Source organism: Equus przewalskii, chromosome 15 (assembly GCF_037783145.1).
Source record: "Equus przewalskii isolate Varuska chromosome 15, EquPr2, whole genome shotgun sequence".
In the NCBI taxonomy this organism is placed as follows: Eukaryota; Metazoa; Chordata; class Mammalia; order Perissodactyla; family Equidae; genus Equus; species Equus przewalskii.
Window position 1 is genome coordinate 26,117,654 of NC_091845.1, and position 24,805 is coordinate 26,142,458.

A 24,805-nucleotide genomic window follows, 5' to 3' on the forward strand; every position below is an offset into this window, starting at 1 on the left:
AGAGAAATGTACACATGGCCACACAAAAACTTATACAGATATGTTCATAGCAACATTATTTGATTGAGTTGTTGGACCCAAATGTCCACCAATTGATGAATAGATAAACAAAATGTCATATATCTATACAGTGGAATATTATTTGACAATAAAAAGTAATGGAGTACTGATACATGCTACAACATGGATGAACCTTGAAAACGTTGCACTAAGAGAAAGAAGCCAGACACAAAAAGCCACATATTGTATGACTCCATTTGTATGACATGCCAGAATAGGCAAATCCAAAGATAATAAACATAGGTTAGTGATTGCCAGAGGCTGGGGGTGGGGTTGGGTGGGGTGCAGGGGTTGGGGATGGAGAGTGACCACTCATGTGTACAGGATTTCTTTTGGGGGCAATGAAAATATTCTAAAATTAGGAATGGTGATGATTGCACAACACTATGAATATACTAACAACCACTGAATTGTATACTTTGAAAGTATAAATTCTGTGGTGTGTAAATTATATCTTAATAAAAAGTAATAGTAAATGTAAAGCTATGTGTGGGGAAAAGAAGAGCAAAAATACAGAAACTGTTTGTACTGTACTTTCCACAGGGGTGAAATATCGTTATATAGCCCATTCTGATGAAGCTATTAGCAGGATGACATTGCAAATTTGAAACACTAGCCTCAATTCCATTATGCTAAAAAGTTACTAAAGAGAAATGTGGATGACTTTCTTTTTAATCCTAACAGTGTGTGTCCCTTGGTGGAAATCATTCTGTTATTAACAATTTCTATTCAGAGGTAAGAGAGTTGAGTAGGTATACAAATTATAATGTCTGTTTTTTCAGTTCTCAGTAAAAATGTTCATGCATTTGTAGTCATAGTGAATATTTGAATCTTTAAAGCTCGTATAAGTTTTAATGCTAAATTCAAACTTGCTTGCTAAAATGGTTAATGTGGTAGAAATTAGCTGGGCTAATGAGGTCAACAAATATGATTCTCACTCATTAGGATAAAAGATCAGATGGATAAAAGACCAAGAAATATTATATATTAGAAAACATTACTTTCAATTCTGAAGAAGTAATTTTGTTTCTGCATTTTCATGCCACATAAAGTGTCTTGAATTATTTCTTTGATAGGCAGATTACTTGTGAATGAAATGTCTTCTAGGTATATTAGAATTTAGGTAGGTTGTTCTCTGTTAGAAATTGTAGCCTTTTACTGATCAATGCCTTCATTTCTTCAACTTTGTTGTTTAAATAAGTGTACGTTGTCTCCAGTTAGTGCCTTGATTCATCCTCAGGTTTCTCCATGCCCAAGTCCCCTCTGATGATTTTCTCAGAGCACATTTTTTCCCCTTAGTGGTCAAAGTGAGTGAATTCTATACAGCATTTCCTGAGTTGTTTTCTCCCTGCAGGTATACTTTTTTCTAAATAAACCCAAATAAACCCAATAAATCAAAATATTTACAGAAGACATTAAGTAAAGATTATTTACTTTTCGCAAACTAAGTGATGTATTTTCTTTTTTTATCAGTTTTATTGAGATATAATTCATAAACTACACTATGCATCCATTTAAAGTATCCAATTCAGTGGTTTTTGGTGTATTCACAGATATGTGCAACCATCATCATGGTCAGTTTTAGAACATATTTATCACTTGAAAAAGAAACCCTGTATCCTTTAGTTATCAACCCTCCTATGCCCCCACCCCACCTTCAGCCCTAATCAGTTAATCTACTTTCTGTCTCTGTAGATTTCCCTATTCTGGACATTTTATATGACTGAAATCATATAATATGTGGTCTTTTGTGACTGACTTCTTTCACTTTACTGATCCCAAAATGTTTATCAAAATCAGGAAAATTTAGCAATTATAAACATATGTGCACCTCCTAACAGAGCACCAAAATACGTGAAGCAAAAACTGACAGAAATGAAGGGAGACATAGACAATTCAACAATGATACTTGGGAACTTCAATACTCCACTTTCAATAATGTTTAGAACAGCCAAGAAGAAGATAAACAAAAAAATGAAAATTTGAACATTATAAACCAACTACACCTAACAGATATTTATACAACACTCTACCCAACAACAGCAGAATATAGATTCTTCTGAAGTGCACATGAAACATTCTCCAGACTAGACTGTATTCTGTATTCTAGGCCATAAAGCAAATCTCAATAGGTTTAAAAGCATGGAAGTAATGCAGGGTATCTTCTCTGGCCACAGTGGAATGAAATTAGAAATCAGTAACAGAAAAAAAAAATGAGAAACTCAAATATATGTGGAAAGTAGACAGCATACTCCTAAATAACCAATAGGTCAAAGGAGGAGCCAGAAAATACTTTGAGGTGAATGAAAATGAAGACACAGTGTACCAAAACGTACAGTATGCAGCTAAAGCAGGACTTAGAGGGAAATTTATGGCTATGTTTTAAAGGCTTCTATTAAGAAAGAAGGAGAATCTCAAATCAGTAATCTAACTTCCACTTTAAGAAACTGGAAAAAGAAAACTAAACCTAAAGCAAGCAGAAGGAAATAATAAAGATTAGAGCAAAAATTAATGAGATAGAGAATACAAAAACAAGAGAGACTTTAATACCTTTGAAATTTTACTGATTATAATAAATTATATTAAAATATTTACAGAAAACATTAAACAAAGATTATTTGTTTTTCACAAAATAAGTGACATTTTCTTAATATATTAGAAAGCATTCAATTTTCAATATGGCTTCCATATATCTGTTGTAAAAAAATAGTCTGTGAAAATATCCATCAGACACTGTCTCTTTTCCAATTCAAATTCTGTTTGGAGACTGTCAACCAAACCATGAGTCTGTTTCATTGCCCAGCTCTTGAGAAGTCTTGCCTAATAGAAGGACCACTGTTTAGGGTGTTGATCAAATTCATAGCTGATTCCTTGTACCACCACTTTCTGTATGTGACATTGGACGAGATGCTCAATCTCTTTGAGACTTATTTTCCTCATCTGTAAGATAAAGGCAGTTTTCTCAGTCATACATAAAAGAGCCTAGTTCAATAACTGGCACATACTAGGTGCTTGATTAATATCTATTCTATAATCATTTGATGATTTAAAAGTGGAATGACACCCTATTTACCCATATGGCATGAGTATACATATATGAATACACTTGAGAGAGCAACTGGAAGAAAAAGAATCTAATGTTGAATCCTACTCTGTACCAGGCTTTGGGCTAGTCATGTTATCTGTGGCTGGACCACATATAACTTGTTTGACATTTTGGACTGATCTCACTATTTTAATAACTGCTAAAACACTCAACTTGCCAAAATACACATCCTGGCCTAAATCGATTGTTTTAGTAGTAAGTTATAATGGTTAAATTTTTGAGCCCTTCAAATATGAAACCAGTCATAGCTTAACTTTTTTGTTGTTGTTGTTACTGGTGTAATAAATTCTATTCCCTGTGTGTTAGGTAAGCGTGTTTCTTAGTTGTACAATTCTGTTCCCTGTTTTAGACTACAAGCTAGTGACATTAAATCTTTAAAGCACGTTTATGAGCTGATAGGCATGATAACTGATTAAATTCTGTTTTTATTCAAAGCCTAATTTGGCATGCATTTTTATGTTTATTCTGTTTATTGTGTGGTTGATGATTTTGAGTTTGAATATTTTCACCAGCAGTACAAGATTCAAGCCAAATTGGAGACTAGGGCTTCTCAAAACTTTAACATGAATATGAATCACCTGGAGATCTTTATAATGTGGATTCTGATTCATCAGGTCTCGAGTGGGGCCGAAGAGTCTGTGTTTCTAACAACCTTCCAGGGGTTGCCAATGCTGCTGGTCCATGGACCACACTTTGAGCAGCAAAATTGTGTAGCATCCAAGAGGTATATAGGCAAGAGCTGGAAATGCGTAGAGCTAATCGGGCATTATATATCATGCTCCCAACTGCTTGTTCATACTCTCTGAGTTTAATCTACTACCTTAACTAAGCCCTGAAATAAATAGATTAAAAATTTGGAGGCATTGAATAGCAGTGATTCTATTCTTACATTTCGTGTATTACAATGATTGAATACGGTGATAGAAAAATACCTTGTCGTGCATTTTCTATCGTTCGTTTGTATTGTCTATTAGCCTGCCCACCTCTCAGACCTCTAGAGCTGCGTTATTGGCCCTTCCTACTTCTATGGCAAAGAACGATGAATGGAAACCGCTTAAATCCCAGCAAGACTTTTGTTACCAACTGAAAAGAATCATATACAATTGTTTCCCTTAAACTCAGGTTGGATTTTCTAATACCTTAAGTGAGCATTTAGGAACGCTTCCAGGGAAGATAATTTCAAGTCCTTAGTCATTTAGACGAGAGTGCAGCTCGAGCTTGACCTATAGAGTTCATCGTATATAGAACTTGATTTTGTATGTAATTTGACTACAGAGGCATCATTTTAAGATGTGTCAAGTTAAATTCTTGATATGAAATAGATGTGGCTTGAAATGTAATGCATGCCATCTGATTTGTTACAGAGCACAAAAACAGTCACAGTAAAGACAAGAGGAAAACGAGAACGAGAAAATGGGGAGGAAGGAGTAGCCTGGCTGATGATGTGGCAGTTTTAAAAAGCAACTTAGCAACAAAGGCGCTTTCTGCCTATGATAACAAGACAGACAGCACAAGGGAAAAGAGGACCCACAGAAGAACAAAACGTTTTTTGTCCTATCCACGGTTTGTAGAAGTGATGGTGGTGGCAGACCACAGGATGGTTTTATACCACGGAGCAAACCTTCAACACTATATTTTAACTTTAATGTCAATTGTAAGTACATTCAAAAGAAGGTGATTTATGAGGTCCCTAAATGTGCCATTGGGGAATGGGTTTCCACCCAGTGCTTTGGAGGATCATTCAGGGCTGGCCTTTCAACGATTCAGGCAAGTGACTCAAGAGAACATAAGATTATTTGTGGGTGGCCTTTTTATAATGACAAAAATAGTTATCAATATTGAGTGTTTATTCTGTGTTAGACAATGTGCTTCTTACTTAAAAGGCATCGTTTCTAATCTGCCTGGCACCTCTGCCAGGTAGGATTATCATCCTCATTTTATAGGTAAGAAAACTGAGCCTCAGAGGAGTTAGGTCACTTGCCCATGGTCACATCAAGCTAGTAAATGGCTTAGAGACTGCACGTGACCTTTAACTTGTCCAGTGCCCCAAACCAGTGCTCTTTGTCTGACATAGGAACTTGCACAGTCAGGTGTGGGTCTCCAATAAGACTTTTTAGATGCTGGTTGTGAATCAGTCACCCATGGAGCTTTTTAAAATGCAGCTGCCTCTATCTCTTTCCCCAGGATTTTAATTAAGCAGCCCTGGTGTGAGGCATAGGACTCTCACTCTGTTTTTCTACTCCCATTTTGAATTAAAAAAGCAATCAATTTGTGTGATCAAAAAAAATCAGACAGAACCAGAGACTATGGATGAAAAATAAGTGTCCTTCCCTACCAAGGCTCCCAGACCCCTTCCCAGAGACAACCACTGTTACAAGTTTTTTTTGCATGTGTTTCTAACCAGCATCACCCAATAGAAATATAATGCAAGCCACATGTCATTTTAAATTTCCTAGTAGCCACGTGAAAAAAAGGGAAACAAGTAAAATTAATTTCCATAACATTATATTTTATATCCAAATATTATCATTTCAGAAATTGGTTTATTTTTTATTTTTATTTATTTATTTATTTATTTTGAGGAAGATTAGCCCTGAGCTAACTACTGCCAATCTTCCTCTTTTTGCTGAGGAAGACTGGCCCTGAGCTAACATCCGTGCCCATCTTCCTCTACTTTATATGTGGGACGCCTGCCACTGCATCGCTTTTGCCAAGTGGTGCCATGTCCACACCCGGGATCCAACCGGCGATCCCCAGCCCCCGAGAAGTAGAACGTATGAACTTAACTGCTGCGCCACCAGGCCAGCCCCACCATTTCAGAAATTGTTAATGAGATATTTTGCTCTTTTTTCATACCAAGTCTTAAAAATCCAGTATATGTTTTACACTCACAGCACACCTCAGTTCTGACTAGCCACATTTCATGTGCTCAGTAGCCACATGTGGCAAGTGGCTACCATTGGGCAGCATAACTCTACATGTTTCTTATGCAAATATGTATGCATATACAATGTTTTTTCAAACCGAAATGGAGCATTCTTAAATGCTGTCTTACATGTTGCTATTTTCTTGAAATACTGGGGATTGTTCCGTAGCAGCCCATATGATCTACCCTCATTCATTTTAAGCCTCAGCGTAGCATTCCTTTTAATGGATTGACTGTAGTTTATTTGAATGGGAATCTACATTTAGTAAGTTTCCCAAAGGAATGTGAAAAGCAACCATGTTTGGGAACCTTGCTTTCAAGTTTCTTCTTCCCTCTCCCTGGCCTGTGTTCTGCCTTGTCTTTCCCCTCACTGCTGTGAACCATTCCCCTATGTTTCACACCCAAGCTGTCTTCCCTCCTCCGTCTCCTCACCCCATTCCCCATGCCCAGTCCCCATATGCCCCAGCCCTCTCCTGTCCTGGAGGAGGGCAAGGAAAAGTTAATCAGGCCTTCTACTGACTCAAATCCATTTCCACCCCATAAATTCAGACTTGGCTTAAGAATTTCGATTACGAGAATGGACTTTGGGTCAAATTGACCTTGGTTGAGAGTTCTGGCTCTGTTACACAGCTCTGGATAGTCTTAGACAAGTTACTTAATTTCTCTGAGCCTTAGTTTCCTCATTTGTTGAGCACAAATTATAATACCTAGCCCAGAGTTTTGCTATGAGAACTAAATGCAAAAGCATATGCAGTTTTCAGCAAAGATCTAGTCCATAATAAGCATTCAGTGCATGTTAGCTTTTGTAATTAATGATAATAATGAAAAATAAATCCAGGTTACCAGGTTGTTGATGACAAACATGGGTGGTAAACACAGGAACAGCAGTATTAGCAAACATGTGGTCCATGTGAGATTCCAGAAATTGGCAATCTGGACTTCAACTGGAATAATGTGCTTGGTCAAAAATGAATATCCGGTATTTTGGCACAGAGAACTGCTAAATTGTATGGCAACGCAATTCAGAGACGAACACCTTGAAATTTAAACTTATTAGAAGTTATGATTATCTAAAACTGCCATCTGTGAATTTTACAGAGACTTATAATAAATGTTTGTTGAATGAATGAAAATTCAAAACTACAAAATGCAAGTGTTGCATGAAATGTGTAAGAAGAGGTGGAGTCCAACATAAGAAGTGAATTGCTTATTGTTACACAGAGTTCACAATTAACTTTGAAAAATTTATCTCGGTTGCAGGTAGCCTCTATCTATAAAGACCCAAGTATTGGAAATTTAATTAATATTGTTATTGTGAACTTAGTTGTGATTCATAATGAACAGGTAATAAAGTTTTTTTCTTCTTTCTTCTATCTGTATCCGAAATGGCATATCTCATTGGTGTTGGTACAATAGACCAACCATAATTCTTTTCTGTGTTTAGGAAGGACCTTCCATATCTTTTAATGCCCAGACAACATTAAAAAACTTTTGCCAGTGGCAGCATTCGAAGAACTATCCAGGTGGAATCCAGCATGATACTGCTGTTCTTGTAACGAGGTATATGAATTTCTTATTCCTCAGATCTCTCAGTTACTAGTCAAGTGGATGGGATGAAGTCAAATATTCCTGGTAGCCAGCCACTAGTACAGGGTTTTTCAACCTTGGTGCTATTGACCAGATAATTCTGTGTTGGGGGAGGGTGGGGCTGCCCTATGCGTTGTAGGATGTTTGAGAGCATCCTTGGTCTCTACCTACCACATACAAGGACCACTCTCTCCTCTCAATTGTGCCAACCAACAGGGTCTCCAGATGTTGTAAGATGTCTTCGGGGGGTTTGGGGAGAGGAACAGAATCACTAGCCAATAGGCACCAAGTAGGCATGGTGTTAAGCAAGCCTAGATGTAAATGCCCTATAGAGGGGGCAGCTGCTGTTCAGACTGAGCTTGTTGTTACCATGCAGGATATGAGTCCAATGTTGCCAGCTTCTGTGATTTTGCAAGAAGTCAGAATTATGGATTTTTCTTTTCAGTGAAATCTTTCCATTTTTAAACGGTAGCTACTAGCTCAAAAATATTTAAAATGCTGTATGGGGCAACAGAGAGGCATGCTGGCCTAGTTGTGCCTCCTGTGAGCCACCTCTGATATGGTCACAAAAGCTTACCGCCAAATGAATTTAAATGAAAGGCATTTAGAGCCTTCTCGGGAATGTTGGTTAAGAAACTAGAATCCCTTCCTCCAAGGTATGAGGAGAAGTCCTGGTTGGAGAGGTTTTCGCTTGCTCTGTGACTACCCCTGCGGCAGAGGAAGACGTCTCCATGTAGCTTTTAATCTAAATCAATGATTCCCAAACTTTTTTGAGTTGCAAACCCCTGGCCTTGTTAGTTTGCTTTTTGTAACCTCCCTCCATAGAGTGGGTGCTGTTGGGAATGCCTAGAAGACTCTAAAGTGCTTACTTGTGTTGACGTTTACTCTTTGGTGTCGTCAAGGCCCTAAGTCTGCTTTGCTTTCAGACAGGATATCTGCAGAGCTCATGACAAATGTGATACCTTAGGTGAGTCTGCTGTGCGTATCCTCTATGGCTACAACAGTTTACTGCATGATTTTATTCCAAGCCGCAATTGCTTTTTAAAGTAAATCCTTGTGTGTGTGTGTGTGTTTTCTTTTCCCTTCTGATAGGTCTTGCTGAGCTGGGAACCATCTGTGATCCCTACAGAAGCTGTTCTATTAGTGAAGACAGTGGACTGAGTACAGCTTTTACAATAGCCCATGAACTGGGCCATGTGTATGTTTCCTTTCTATATTTTCACTTTATTCAGAGTGGCCTGAAACTTTGGTTCCTTCACATCAGTGAGCATCCATCTGACTTTAGAGAGCGTGAGATGCTTCTCAAGTCATAGTAGAGTTTGCAGGGTTGAAGAGCTTGGAACCTATTTGGGACAGATGACTTTGACTCCAAAAAGTTGAGTACATGCTGTGTACCCTCTTCAGCCACAGCTCACGTGTATCTTTGGTGTTTAACTGCACAAGTTTTCTATGCAAGGTCTAATATTCCCCTTTCCCACTGGGGATTGAAGGAATGGGGCCTTTCCAACACATCCACTGAAGCAGAGGGTATATTAGCTTGGAGAACTTTCCTGACTTAACATCTTTGTCTTGGGAGGATCCTCCAACATTGCCCTGGCCCAAAAGATTTTCAAAATCCAGATCATTCCTGATTCTAGTTATACAAGGCTGGGATTCAGACATTTAGCTCCTGGGAGCAGTGATATACCTCCTTCAGGAAAGAGGATGAAGGAAGATACAGAACAAAAATCATTTCCTAATTATAGTTACTAAGTGTCTGGTTGTTATGAAATTAGATTTTCCCTTTCATTCTTTAGAGACAGAGCATGGTTAGAACACGAGGCAAAATATTATCAATTTACTTCAAGGTATTCTGATTTTTGATCTGCATTATTTTCTTTCTAGAATGATTAAATTATTATTATTTTTTTTTTTTGAGAAAGATTAGCCCTGAGCTAACATCTGCTGCCAATCCTCTTTTTTTTGCTGAGGAAGACTGGTCCTGAGCTAACATCCATGCCCATCTTCCTCTACTTTATATGTGGGATGCCTACTACAGCATGACTTGCCAAGCAGTGCCATGTCCGCACCAGGGATCCGAACCGGTGAACCCCAGGGCCGCCGAAGCAGAGCACACAAACTTAACCACTATACCACAGGGCCAGCCCCTCAGACATTTTGAAAACACACCCCTTTTCTTTTCTCCAAAGGAAATATTGTCAGATGCCCAATATTTAGAGAATAAAAGAGGCATGGCTTTCAATTAAGTGGTTGTGGTGGGCCAGGGTCCTGCTTAGTCAGCTGCCTCTCTGTCCTTTTAGTTTCTGAAACACTTTTGTGAAACTCAAGGATTTCTTGGAACTCAGTTTGAAAACTACTGGCCCCACCAGCACTTTGCAAGACACAAAGGCTCTGACACAAATTGCAAGAGAATGGTCCGTGAAAAGAAAAGAATTTTGTAGTCCAGTGATCTTAAGAAATTACTTTCTAATCTAGCCCTGCTTGGAGTCACAAGACTAAATGGTATAAAGTAAAGGCTCTGAGAAGTCCTGTAGTAAAGTGAAGTGTTGGTTTTGTTTTAGTTTTCCCAAACTTATTTTAACAGAATCTTTTGAGGGTTTTTGTTTTACATAAAATCTAGTAAAACTTTTTAGAACTTTAAATGGGAGATGTAGATTTGATCATGAAGAATAGGGTGGCGTTTCAACAGGGCAGCTTTTCCTATCCCAGGGAGTAAAATGGGCAAAGTTACAGAGATAGGAATGTGTTCAAAGGGAAGAGCTTGAGTGATGGACAGATTAACATTTCCCTCCAATATATGGCTAAGAAAAGTACACTGTTTAAAGAAATATAATTAATTTCCTGTTAATTCCTTTCCCACAGGAGCTTATAAACTCCTTCTAACCAGCCAGTTTATAAAGTTGACGTTTTAAGGAAAATTAGAATTTCAAGCAGCAAAAACTAAATATTTTTAGCTATAGAGAAGCCTCAACGCACAGTTAACAACCTCTCCCTCCACAAAACCATGTTATGCACATTGTTCTAGGAGCTTTCGTTTACATTATTATCTCCCTTAATCTTCATAATCCCCACAAGGTAGATATAATTGTTTCCCTGTGTCTGACTTAGTGATATTAAATAATTTGCCCAAAAGCTATAGCTGATGCTGGTGTACCAGCATACAATGTCAGGTTACCAGCTCCAAGATAGAAATTGGCTGGGAGCCACATACCCAAGTTCAGAACTGAATTGTTCTCTATTCTCCTTGACTTGAGGAACATGTGTGCTGTTTCCCTACCTGTAAGGTGGAGATAATATATATGCACCCTGCAACTCCGTTATTCAACCATATAATACATATACACCTCATCTCAAAAGTATCAGGAAGTAAAAAATGAAATAATTGGTGAGCTATTTTTGTTTGGGTTCTGTGTCGCGTATAGTTAGCTTTGCTCATATTCGGAGGAAGTGAACATCCTTTTTAAGAAAAATTTGCTGTGGTGCTTTGTAGCAGATTTCCTAAGGAACTTTTTAAAAGTTAAATGTTAAGTTGTTACAATCATAACTTTATGATAATATAACACCCAAGAGCTTCTGGGGGAAAAAAATAATTGGTCTTGTATTTGTTAAGCATCATGGGGTGCTTCGAAAACAGCTCCTACCTTCTCATACCAGCTTCATAGACATACAGAATCTAAGAGTTAGGAAGAATTCGGGAGGTAATTGAGTCTCTCCTGGAGACAGAAATCCTTACGCAGTATTCCTGACAAATCTTGTGCAGCTTATCTAACGGGAAGAAATATAGTTTATGTATATATTCCAAAACACAGAGGTCTTGGAATCAGACTGAAGTGGATTCTCGTCCTAGGTCCTCAGCCTTAGTAGCCACTTGACCTTAATCAAGTAAATAAACCTCTCAACAACTCAGTTTCCTTATCTGTAAATTGTGAATTTGACCCAAAGAATAGGGTCAAACAGGTAATAAATGAAATAAAGCATCTTCCACATTTAACATATTGCCTGGTGCATTGGGATGCTAAAAAAGTCCTGGTTATTATTTTTTAGTAAGTGCTCAGTGAATATTTATTATTATCTAGCCCCTGCTATGAGCCAATGTGCCTGACATTTGCATGAAAAGAAGTTTTCTGTTTACATGATGAAATAAACTGGATCTTATCAAGTTGCAGTGGAGGTGGGGAATAAACAGCTCCTTTGCACCAGAGCGAAACAAACAGCTAAGATTTGAATGCTTTGCTTGTATTACATTTGTTGATCTATATATTACACCGATATGTAGTTGGGAACTGGAAATCTGAGCTGTTGTTCTTTTTAAGAAAATGGCATTAAGAACTACTATTAAGTTCAACCAAGACAGTTCGAATTTTTCCATCTCATGATTTCCATCTGGTAGTTATTCCGTCTGGCAGTGATTGAGGGGCCTGAATTTTTAGAAGGAAAAGAAAACCAAACACGAGAGAAAATTAATGGAATGGACTTCAGGGACATTTATCCCAGTTTTTACTTTTATATGAAGCAAATCTACAAACTTCTGTCTGACTCGCTTATTTCCATATCTCAGGATGAACTAGTGAAGGGAATTCCTCCCTAAATGCTAAATTAATCCTATGCATCAATCTTGTGATTGGGAACAGTCATCTGGAGAGGACAGCCCCTCTGCGCTTGTTACCCAATGGATAATTACCATGTGGGTCATAGGAGTAATGTTCCTGGATTAAGAAATGCTTCCTATCATTTTTTTCCCCACTTCCTCTGGCTAAGCCAAGAATGGCAAATATGTGTTAAAGCTGCTGCTGAGTTACCTCCCAGGCCCAAGAGGACATTGGCACTCCATCACAGCCTTCTCTCAGGCGAAACCTGGATTAGTTTAAGAATCCTTTTGTGCCCAACTTTTCAAGAAGCCAGTACCAATCAATTGGTGTTGGCATGAAGCATGAAACTCTTTGCCATCTCTGAGTTAAGCCAATTGAAGTGGCATGCCTCTGGTTTCCATGCTTGCAGCTTTCCCTAATCGGTTTTGTTGTGCACGAACTTTGCATACCTCTATAATGATATACCTACCCGGTTATATCATTTGTCAACCTGACCCAAAAAGGAGGAGATGCCAAGACCCATAGTGAGCCTCTTATTAGAAAGCTTTTGGCTTCAAGTTTTGACACTTGACTGACTCTTTATATTCACAACATTATCATAACCTGCCAAACTCTTGACTCTATAAATTGGCCTTTAACAGCTTATTAGGAATTCCAACCACTGTATTCTAGCACCAACTACAGCATGTTCAGAGCCTCTGCAATTCCAAAAAGCATACTTAAACCAAATAATGGATGAATCCACATCTTTTATATATATATAAAAGACACTTTGTATTAAATTGAGTGAGAATTATGTTTTATTCTACACTCCATTTTGAATCATCCAGTAATTGATCGCTTTGCTCACCAGGATTCAGATTTTTATCCACAATGCAGTAGTCAGTTCATTTTTTCTCTTAAACAGATGCATTCTTGAAGCAATAATGATAGTTCTATCCCTTGGTGTTATTGACATTCTCATCATTGTCTCACTGGCCTTAGGTTTAACATGCCTCATGACGACAACAACAAGTGCAAAGAAGAAGGAGTAAAGAGTCCCCAGCATGTCATGGCTCCAACCTTGAACTTCTACACCAACCCCTGGATGTGGTCCAAGTGTAGTCGAAAATATATCACTGAATTTTTAGAGTAAGACTTGAACTTTCTTTTAGCACAGGCTTCTAGTGTCTTGCCTCCATGTAGTGAATTAATTGTGGGAAAGAAAATGTAGAGTCAAGCATTCCTTTGAGTTGTTATTTTTGTTGACATTCCTTGGAGGAGGAAAAAAAAATACTCTCTGACATCTGTGCAATTCATACCCTCGCCAGAATTTAGAAGATTACAGACTGAGCCAAAGAAAAGGTTGGGATCTTAAAGAGAGTATGTAAATGTTGCTTCATTCTTGGGAAAGCTATGGAATCTGTTCAGGTCCTGGGGGAGGGACTATCAATGTGATTACATGATAAAGGAAGGCCACAAGTATTTATGGGCTTCTAACTTGGTGATTTTGGCTTGGAAAGGGGTAGCGTGGTGAGATGACCCCAAAGAAGGTTATGTGGGTGGATGAAACTTGCCACAGACCTCTGTGTTCTTGAACTGAAAACATTCTCTCTCTCTCATTCCCCCTCTCCCTCTCTCTCCTTCTCTCTTTTCTTTTCTTGTTTTGCTTTTTAAGCTTCCTGCCAGGCTGCTCAAAGATTCAATTACATTATACAATATCCCTGTGTCACAGATTTATTGCTCTTCCCTCCCAGATGTACGAAAGGTTAAGTGATTGTCCCAAGGTCACTGGGTGTATATTTCTCCAACCACAGGGAAGAGGGGGCTTTATTAATCAGAACTCACTGGGTGTGAATTTTCCAGAAGAAGTGTTTGCAGAAAAGTCAAAGAACCAGAGGGTGGCTGTTTTTCTTTTTAACCAGACGATCTAAAGTGTTTCTTGCTGTAGTTGTTGGTTCGCTCACTCATCTCTTCAGCAAACATGTACTAAACAACTGTTGCTATGGACAGGGCCCCATGCTTAGATGAAAAGGGCACTATCTTTGCCCCTCTGAACTTATAGTCTATTGGAGAAGATAGCAAAAAATAAACAGATAATTGTCCGGAATGTGATAAAGGCTGTAACAGATACTTATTTCCTACTGACTATGTTGTATGTATCGCCACTGATTCCACGAACAAGGATACACCAAAAATATGGCCTCAGCTTCTGCACTCAACCTTGGATGAAAAGGATAAAACAAGTATTAAAAAAGGAACTCTCCTCTCTACCATTAAAATGGTGGGATGGGCTTCCCGTTCATCTGGAGCCCCTGACAGTCAGTCTCAGCCACTGATCTCACCATCTGTATCTTTCTGCTTCCCATAGCACTGGTTACGGCGAGTGTTTGCTTAACGAACCTGAATCCAGACCCTACCCTTTGCCTCCCCAACTGCCAGGCCTCCTTTACAACGTGAATAAACAATGTGAATTGATTTTTGGACCAGGTTCTCAGGTGTGCCCATATATGGTAAGTGTTTGGGGACCGTTTCTGTCCTCATAAATTGATTCTGGACTTCTTTTTATTCATAGTTTTCTATTGGATTCTCATTCTAATATAAGCCACTCATGGAAGAGTTGAGAATGGTCCATTGACTATTAATGACAATGGCAATAATGATGATGGTGATCAAGAGTAATGGTGCCCAGAGTCAAATGGTGCTTCCCCTACGCTTCTTGTTTCACTCTCATGAGAGCCCAGAAGGGAGATGCCATTATCATTTTCATTTTACAAGTGGGAAATTGAGGCCCATAGAGGACAAGGTTACAGAGGTGGTAATGGCAGACCTCAGCCGTTTTCTCTCCTTATCTCCTTTCATGTCCATTGACCTATGCGGGTGACCAGTAAAAGTCATTCATGAGACAAAGCTGACTCCCTGTTTTAGCTTATCAAGGCTGTGTCCTGTGACCACCTCGGGCTTGAAATCATTTCTGGTGGTAGCTCAAGCTGGCAGGTTGGGATATTTTGATGTATGTGTCGTGGACATTTGGACCAATGATATGATCCAGTGGTTATCAGGATGCAGATGAGCAGAACTGTGCGTCTATGGGGTGCCTCATTCTGTCCCTTGGAGTGTTTATTATGCTGGGAGAGACTTCAGAGATAGCGTGGTGAATTGGAAGTACAGTGATTCTATGGAAATAGTAAAAATTTTTGAGTAAAATGATTATACCCATTTCTGGGTTACTCATGATGGCAAATATTAGGAGTAATCAAATGCCCAACAATAGAAAAGTGGAATAGCATCTCCCTTTCATGGAATATTATACAACAATTGAAAATGAACTACCCATGGAAACGTGTTCCTGTGATAGCATTAAGTTAAAATAACAGGATAAACAATTATTTTCTAGAATAATTGTTTCTCTAATACAGTTCTCAACTGTGAAACGGGAGGGGAGAAAGCTTCAGAAAAGACTGGCTCATTTGAGGCTCTTTTCCTATTTTTTAAAAAATAGTACCTTTTGGATTTTTTTACTATGAGCATGCTTTATTTTAATAATCAGGGGAAAAATTATCTTTAAAATGTATGCCCTGAAAAAGAGCTAAATATATCAACTTGGATAAATCTAAAAGACCTAGTGTGTAGAGGGGGAAAAAAAGAAAGTTGCGAGATATATCAATGTATCATGAAATGCTGAATGATTCTTTGTTGAAGACTGAAATGCTGTATATTATTGTTAAGTATTTATACATTTGTAATAAAAGCGCTGGGAATGGTGAACTGATGAACACTAGGGCAGTGCTCACCTCTGGGGAGAAGGGGAAGACATTGGGGTGGAGGGTGAGTATACAGGGTTCCAGCTGTGCCTGTGAAGTCTTCTTTTCTTAGTTGGGTGGTGGGTACATGGGTATCCATTATGTTATTGTTTTGAATGCCTGAAATATTTCACAATATTTTGTCCCTTCTCTCGTCTGACAACCCCGAAAAGCCCTAGGAAAGAGTTATAATATGATTATGATAAGATATGGCTTAGTAGAAAAAAGAAAAACACTAGTGTTGGCTTCAAGCCAAACCTCAACTCAAATCACAGCTAATCACAACATAACTCAAAGCCTACCCTCCAGGCACAGCTCATCGCAAACCTAAACTCAGATCACACAATTCCAGGGTGATAGTAAGCGTGCTCCTTAGTCTTCGTGAGCCTCAGTTTCCTCGTCTGTGATATGGGGAGGGGTTACTGAGGATCAGGTGACACCATGTATGTTTCTGATGCATAGTAGTTCCCCTCTGACACCACCTCAAGTCCTGCCAGGCATGGGGAAATGTGTCTCATGGGCTACTCTCTCTATCCCTTGGACTCTTTTATCATTTATCATACCAAGAAAAAACAAGTCCCTTTCCAAGCTACACTATATCATTGTCAAAACAGTAGTTGAAAGCAGTCCTTGCCTAATTTGATACTGTCTGATCACACTGTCACTGAATTGTCATTCAACTGAATCGAGCAGATGCAGTGTAGACGGCTCTGGTGCAATAACGTGGATGGAGCGCACAAAGGCTGCCGGACTCAGCACACGCCCTGGGCCGACGGGACCGAGTGTGAGCCTGGAAAGGCAAGTAACACCCCGACCCGGCCTTCTGTCTTGGGGAGAAATGGGCAGGATTTTGCCTGTAGGCTCTGTCCCCACTGTTTAGAATATGAGTTAATGCAGTGTGTTTTAGCACGCGTAATAGTTTTTTGAGGCAGGAGGTTCAGTTTTGCTATTGAAAATTGTGAAAACTCACCTTATAGCCTAATACTGATGTGAGAGACATAGCTATCACTATTGCCTCAATTTTAAGACATATTTTTTCTCATTTTAACATTTCTGAAATCCCAATCTGCTTTTCAATTTATGGGTGCATTTAGTGTGAGGTAGCATTTCTTTTTCTTCTTTCTCTCTCTTTTGGAGATGGCAGTGGAAGGCTATTATTAAGTTGCTGGAGCATCTTAAAATCAAGGAAATACAGAAATATGGTAAATTTTCTGCATTCTCTCTTGAAACGCCAGGCTTTTACCAACGTGTGTTGGTCCCTTTAAGGAGCTGTGACGTCACCTGGGATATATCCAAATCCAGATTCTGAGCTGGTTATAATGGTGCCCACTTATTTGTTAATAACCAAACAAAATCTGCCACTTGTATGGCCCATTGATTACAGTGTCCTACACACCTAGGAGTATAATTAATGCAACCTTCTGCACCTGGTGTCTGTCTAAAAAAAGAGGTAGTATGTTAGTGATATGATCATCATTGTCGTCACCCAAAAACTTTGGTTACAGAAATTTTTAGACATAAACTCTGATTTTTTTTTATCCATATGGAAAATCGCTTTCTGTCACTTACCAGTGATGCAATCTCTGGACCATAGTCTTCAGTCTCTTGTCATCCTTACATATATTTTTCCTGTCTTCTCTCTTCTTCACGTTGCCCACTTTACTCACTTTTAATATTTTATTCTCATCTCACTTTGTTTTCCTCCACTTTACCTTGTAGAATTGTTAGCACCCAGGATGTTTCCATGGAAGGGTCCTGGGAGATGACGGAATTTAACTCTCCCTTCCCTGATTTTATAGATAGGGAACAGACCTATAAAAGGAGTGACTTGCCCAAGGTCACTCGGCCCATTTGGGGCAGGGTCCCGCCACCCCTCCATACCCTAATTCCCTCCTTTGCTTTGTCTGAAGGGCCCGCACAGTCTACTGGAGCGGCTGTGTCTCAAGCTTGCTGAGCTCCTTCAGTTTCCCGTGGTCAAACAGCAAGACTAGTGGTTTTCTCTCTCATCTCTCAGGGTGGTTATAAAGTTAGATGACCTAGAGGGTATGAACGTTATTTGAAAAATATAAAATTGGATACAAAATGAAATATTACAGTGAAGACGATTTTTATGTTCCACTTCAATTGGTGACTAAGTCCGCTCAGGGTCTCAGTTCTCGATGGCTAGAACCTCAGCAATTGAGAATACAGCTTTCTCCGATAACAGCCGGACCCAAACTATCACAGACATAGCAGCTTCTGCACCTTTCATTAGCTTACAAAGAAAGAGATCTCTTTGCCAGAGTGAATCTTTCACTTTTTATGGGACATTTAACTCATATGTTGATGGCCAAAGGATCATAGTCAAGTTTGAGTGGGAATATGGTTCTCAGGTTTCTATGGAAACCAATAAGAATTCACTCATTCTTACAAAATGAAGATGTGGCCTCAGAGTCTTTCTAAACACAGTGACCAACCCAGACAGCTGCTACCAGTTGATAGGAGATGACAGTAGACATGATGCTTAGTTGACAGCTTGGTTAGTTGGTTTGAGTAGAGCCAGCCAACAATATTGCTTAAATTGAATCTGTTTGAGCTTAGAAAAATCGGTGGTATTGTCTCATGCTTCTTGGTCAGTCTGATGCACCCACCTACCATGTCTGCTTCTGAGACATGTTATTATCCTGGAACATTGTGGAGGATGTCTGTTGTGCCTTTTTCCCATCTTCTTTTTTTTCTTTTTTAAAGATTTTTTTTTTCCTTTTCCTCCCCAAAGCCCCCCAGTACATAGTTGTATATTCTTCGTTGTGGGTCCTTCTAGTTGTGGCATGTGGGACGCTGCCTCAGCGTGGTTTGATGAGCAGTGCCATGTCCGCGTCCAGGATTCAAACCAACGAAACTGCAGCAGAGCGCGTGAACTTAACCACTCGGCCACAGGGCCAGCCCCCATCCCATCTTCTGTTTTTGTAATAGAAGCAGAAGATAAGGGATTGCAGGGTAATCTTATACCTGAGGGATGGAAAAATTTAGGAATCTTTCAGAAAATTTTTCCGTGCATGCTTATGTCCAGCGAGAGCAGGAGACATCCAGGCATCCCAGAAGGCAGGCTCGGAACACTTTGGGAGAAGCAACTATGCAGAGAAATGGATAGGTTTCAGTTTGTTTTAGAAAAGTGGCCAAGTCTAACAGCTTTTATTAAAGATGTGGGTACATGTGTGTTTGTGCCCCCGAAGAGTCTTTATGCACTTTACAGATGCCAAAGATGGTAGATATGTTGGCGTAGAAATTCTTTGTGTTTTTTCATTTTGTTTTTTATTTTCATAGAATTGGCAGTAAAACCATACGCCTTTTTTCTAGTAAATTCTGACTCCCTTTACTGCTAGGTTAATTTTTTTTCTTTCTCTCCTGCTCCCTCAGCAGTAATCTGTCTTGAGCTGCTGACACAATGTTATTTTGATGAATGACTCTCTGATGCCCTTTATTTTCTCCATTCTCTTGTTAAGTCCATTAACATTTTCATTTTAACCCTGTTTGTGAGTCTGAGGTTTGAAACTTTTTTGTTTTAAACCTCCTTGGGACAAAATTTGACCTCTAAATCCCTCTTCCAACCTCTTAAAAAAAGATACATTTATGTTAAATATCACTTACATGATTCTGGACACTTTTAGGGAAGACGGACTATATTTTACCTCAGGCTCCACCAGCCACTTAATGCTTTGTTATGACATAATGGCTATTCCAGCACGTAACAGTTGTTTGTCAAATTTACCTGGTAAAATAGACTACCTTGGTACATATTTGCCAGACAGCCCCCATTTCCAGCCTGTGTCACCTCAAGCACTTCCCCTATTCCTTTGAGGGTCTTCTTCCCCTTTGGACACCTGTCAATGTCACAGCAATATGAAATGTTTAATTCACAGACCAGTTTCTAAGTGGAAGTTTTCTTTAAAAAAGGTACTGTATGGGGACATCTGAATGCAGTGCTGAATGGCAGCATTCTGGTAAACCTGGGTCCTTATTTTGCTCTGAAGTTTATGATAATGCCCACTGAGAATTATGGTCACTTTAGAGTTTGTTCTTATGTGAAAGTAGAGTCTATAGAACAGAGAGCTCAACAGACTGAAGACTAAAGTGTCAAGAGGGAAATAATGTATTTCCAGGCAACCTGTCATTGTTAAAATTCCTGAATAGTCATAGGAATTTCTCCTTAGTTTGTAGAATTTATAAAATGTGTATCTGGCACCAAGATTTGAGGGCTGAATTTGGGCATCAGCTATCATCTCAATTGTATATTAGTTAGGAATTTTGTTCAGGTCAGACTCAATTATAGTAGTGTAAGCAAATTGGTTCTCTTTCCGACACACAAAAAAACCTAGTCCAGAGCTAGACAAGTTATGGAACTGTTTTGGCAGCTCCCCAAAATCATCAGAGACCCAGATTCCTAATTTATTTGTGCTCCACTACTATATGTAAATGGCTTCCATCCTCAAGGCCACAAAAGAGTTGCTGCAGCTCCAGCCATCAACTCCAAGTTCCAGGCAGAACGCAGCCAAAGGGCAAGGAACAAAGGGGCAAAAGGACATCTTGGGAATCTCACCTAGTGAATTCTGCTGACATCTCTTTGACCACTCCTGTCTGTAAAGGAAACATAGATTCTGTTACCAAGGATGAAGGAGAGAATGGATATTGGGTGGACAACCTGGAGTCTCAGTCTCAGCTAACCATCTCATTAATCTTGCTTTTGTTTTAAAGTTCAGTATTTAGCTGTCAAAAATTGTTCCCCTTTGCTCACAATTGAGAGGCAGCCTGTGTCACCCTTAAAGTATGCACTCCTGAGTCAGACTGTCTGTGTTTCAGCATCAGCTTGGCCCTGTACCAGATGTTTAGCATCAACCCCTCTGTGCCTCCATTTTCTTTTCTGTAGAAATGGGGGCAATAATAGTGCCTCCTTAGTGATGTGCTGTGAGAATTAAGTAAGTTAGTAGATATAATGCTTAGAACAATGTCTGACGAATACCAAGTGCTATGTAAATATTTGCCGTTATTGTCACAAACCTTCTTAAGTTGGGTCCCCTGTGTGCTCAGTACCCCTGGGTACTAGGTGCTTTAGATACATAGTCTCGTGTTATACTCAAGCCAACGTTGGCTGGAGGTCCCCATTTTTCAGCTATGGAAGCAGAGCTCGGTGACTCACCCAAGGTCACAGAGCCACCACTCACCACCAGACCGTCTCCCTGCGAAATGACCTCAATGACCTGCACCGTCCAGTATGGCAGCCGCTAGCCACCCACTTGAAATGTCAGTCTGAGCTGAGATGTGCTTAAGCGAAAATACATACCAGGTGTTGAAGACCTAGTGTGAAAAAAAGAGTCTAAAAAATTCACTTATAATTTTAAATTGATTACATATAGAAATAATAATGTCAGATCTTTTGAGCTAAAAAAAGATGTTAAAATTAATTTCAGTTTTCTTTTTACTTCTTTTAATGTGGCTTCTAGAAATGTTTAAATTGTATATGTGGCTCACGTTACACTCTTACTGGAGAGTGATGCTCTAGACCCAGCCGCCTCTCTCATATTTGTTTTTATGTGTGTGTGTTCCCAGAGATGTTTGAGACCGCTGTAAAGGCAGATATGAAATGATTTTAGGGAGTGACATGGTCACTTCTGCCTCTACCCACGTTTCTTGGGTACAGAGTTGCCCAGGATTCTTTGAGTGCAGAAGCTTTTAAGCCTCAGCCAAACAGCCCAGGGAAAGGGACATGTCCTCAGATACCCGAAAAGGATAATTACAAGGGAGAAGGTGCTGCAGAATAGAGAAGGTGTAATTGCACTGTTTAAATAATTGTTCACCGAGCCTTTCCTGGGCCAGCCCTTCCGACTGAGAGCGTCACCTGCGTTTTGTTTGTCCACCTTCCCCACACACGCGCACCGCCCGGCCTTCGTGGCCCCTCGCCTCTTCCCTCTGCGCCTGTGTCCTCCCCGTGGATAACTCAGGGCAGCCGCCACCAGCTCCGCTTCAGAGATCTGAGTGAGCCGCAGGGCGTCACCCTCCTGCCGTCTCTGCTGCCACTCTTCCTTTGTCCACTGCTCAGTGACCTCGGCTTTGTGTCAGGGCCTCACACCCCAACAATGGCAGAGGGTTGAAATGGGCTTCTCGACCCCCATTGTCCTGCTGAGGAGTTGTATTTTGTTTAGTTCTGTTTTAAACATCAGGGCCTTCTTCCTGCTCCAGGCTGGAGAATCTGAAACCATTAGTAACAAAAAAGCAATAAAGTTTAGGGCTCCCTGTAATGTGTCCGTTTTGCTTTAGTCCCATCCTGTGGGCTTTGGCGGAGTGAGTTCATAGGAATGGTGTAACTAGCTTTTTTTCTCTCCCATTTAATTAAAATTGGGTTTTCAAATCCATGGGGAGCAGTAACGCCTTATATCTTACCAGGCTTGCAGCATCTCTGGGCCTTGTTAATGGGGATTGACTATGCAAATTTAATAACTCATTTTGGCCCTATCTGCAACCAGTCTGCCCATTTCCACTGCTCATTTCTCTGCGTATACTAATTGAGCACTTCGAAGCTGGCCGTTGGAGTTACCCGGACAGCCTGGAGCCAACCACTCATTGGCCACTTTTATCCAAGCAAGTGGCAAATAAAGACATAGGCTAAAATCGATGGGTACGAGATTAAGATCCCTACAGTTTCCATCATTCACGTACATGATGAAATTTGCAGCATTTCAAACCAGGACGTGGAAAACAATTAAAGAATGGTATTTTTAAAAGGACAGCGGGTCCTACAATGTCTGCAGCACCGAGCTCTCCCTCACTGTTCCCCTTATTAAATACAGCACTGCAAGTTTGGATTTTGTGTTCCCAAAGAAATGGAGGTCCCCGTGACTGATGGATCCTGGGGAAGTTGGAGTCACTTTGGAACCTGCTCACGAACATGCGGAGGGGGCATCAAAACAGCCATTCGAGAGTGCAACAGACCAGAGTAAGTCCTCGGGCTCACAGCTCTTGTTACTGGGAGAGCGGGACTCAGGACTTCCTGAAGGGAGTCGTGTAGCGGGGAGGCAGCGGAAGAGCTCTTTCCGAGTTTGAGAGCAGGTGGACTTGTAGGGTTGCCTAGACCGATGGTGTCCGAGCTCTTTATCCCCAGGTACCTCTCCTCTTTGTTATTATTTTTCTCCCATGATCCTTTATTATTGAAAGTTTTGTCTACCAAGCAGTAGAGGTTTTGTGTTGGTTGGTCTGTTGAACGATTTTGACCGTTAGGCATAGCTCACTGCCCCCTGAACTGGCGAGAGCATGCCAACAAAACCAACAGATAGATTATTCACGGGGAAACAAAGAAATCGGACATTTCCGTGCAGCTTGGCGTTAAATGTACCCTTTCCGGTTAGCCATTGAATTGCTGAAAAGGGTACACAGATCCCCAGGCTGCGTGCAGCAGATGCTGAAGGACCTGGAAGCCCAAGTCAGTAATTACGTTGTGATGCAATCTAGTTGTTTTAGAGCTGAGACACCGGAAGTCTCCATCCCGCCACCTGACAGCTTGTAGACTGGGAGTGTCCCACTGTTGCGATAATTCTTGTTAGGTGACCATGGCTGCTTCTACCAGCCAACTTTGTTAGGAGTTACACATTCAAACAATGTCAATGGATTTTTTTTCCCAGCATCCATCATGGTAGACATGTGTTTTGAGGGGAAGTTGTTTATTTAAGTAGATTAAAAAATCGCTGTCTTCATTGTAAGAATGAACAGATGCAATTTTGTGTGGACCTAAGATGTATAAAGCTTAAAGGAATCGAAAAAGAATACATGATGTTATTGCCATTGAACCTATACAGGCTGAGGAGCCCAAGGAAGCTTCACAGAATAGGGATAGTTTTTAGACGTATAAATCAACAATGCTTTTTAAGAACCAGCTGCTTTGGGATTATGTAAAATGATTTTTTCCAGAAGTACTCATTTATTTTTATCAGCCTACATCAGGGATAACAGGTTGAATTTTAGCAAGAAGCAAGCAGGTAAAGTAACAAAGTCCAGTGGGGTTTTATTGCCTTGTGGTGGAGACCAAGTGCAGGGTGCTACTCAGATCTAGCTGATTGTCCCCAGATAGGAAAAGGGCCTAGTGTTGACAAAGCTTCCAGATTTTTTATAAGAAAATCTGAATTCATGAACCGAAAAGAATATAGCTAAACATGGCAAAACTACTGGGTTGCAAGCCCTGGTCTAAATAAATACTCTGTAGTATGAATCACAGAGGATGATCCATTTATTTGAATTTATTTTTGTTCACAGTCCAATGTTTATTTCATGTCCATATAATATTAGTCTCTGTAGAAGACACTGAAAAGCTATAAGGCATAGACTCTGGTCCATAAAACTACACTGTAGCCGTCGATATGAACTAGTAAACATTAGATTTTCCATAGAATCTACATTTTGTATTATTTTTTTCTAGCATAAATATAGTGTATGCTTTCAAAAAGTTCTGACATGAAACTATATGATATAGAAAAATTCTGTCATCATTTTTCTTACCCCCCCACCCCGTCTACACCAGAAACAATCAGTGAAAAACAGCTTGACGTGTATCATTTCGGACTTTTAAAAAAGATCATAGGTGTAATATGTATTATGAAATAAGACATATCACATAAAATAAAGGTCATACTATATATATATAGTTCCATAACTTGTTTTTTAAAATCAATTCTCTATCCTAACTGCTTGTATTGTTGAAGTTTTAAAATAAAACATCTTAAGCTAACAGCAA

General features: G+C 39.7%; 1 protein-coding gene across 6 annotated transcripts in view; it reads left to right on the forward strand.

Annotated features, from left to right (window-relative positions):
• ADAMTS9 (ADAM metallopeptidase with thrombospondin type 1 motif 9) overlaps window positions 1-24,805 on the forward strand; it is a 165,667-nt gene that overhangs the window by 24,388 nt on the left and 116,474 nt on the right. For 2 of the 6 annotated variants that reach the window (XM_070574766.1, XM_070574772.1), the window contains exons 4-12: window positions 4,531-4,820; window positions 7,353-7,436; window positions 7,537-7,652; window positions 8,606-8,646; window positions 8,772-8,877; window positions 13,253-13,399; window positions 14,619-14,760; window positions 16,744-16,848; window positions 22,872-23,017. In XM_070574766.1, coding sequence (XP_070430867.1) covers window positions 4,531-4,820; window positions 7,353-7,436; window positions 7,537-7,652; window positions 8,606-8,646; window positions 8,772-8,877; window positions 13,253-13,399; window positions 14,619-14,760; window positions 16,744-16,848; window positions 22,872-23,017 — 1,177 coding nt within the window. Of the gene's footprint in view, window positions 1-4,530; window positions 4,821-7,352; window positions 7,437-7,536; window positions 7,653-8,605; window positions 8,647-8,726; window positions 8,878-13,252; window positions 13,400-14,618; window positions 14,761-16,743; window positions 16,849-22,871; window positions 23,018-24,805 lie in introns of all 6 variants that reach the window. The other 4 variants (XM_070574770.1, XM_070574771.1, XM_070574768.1 and 1 more) reach the window with 3 other exon arrangements.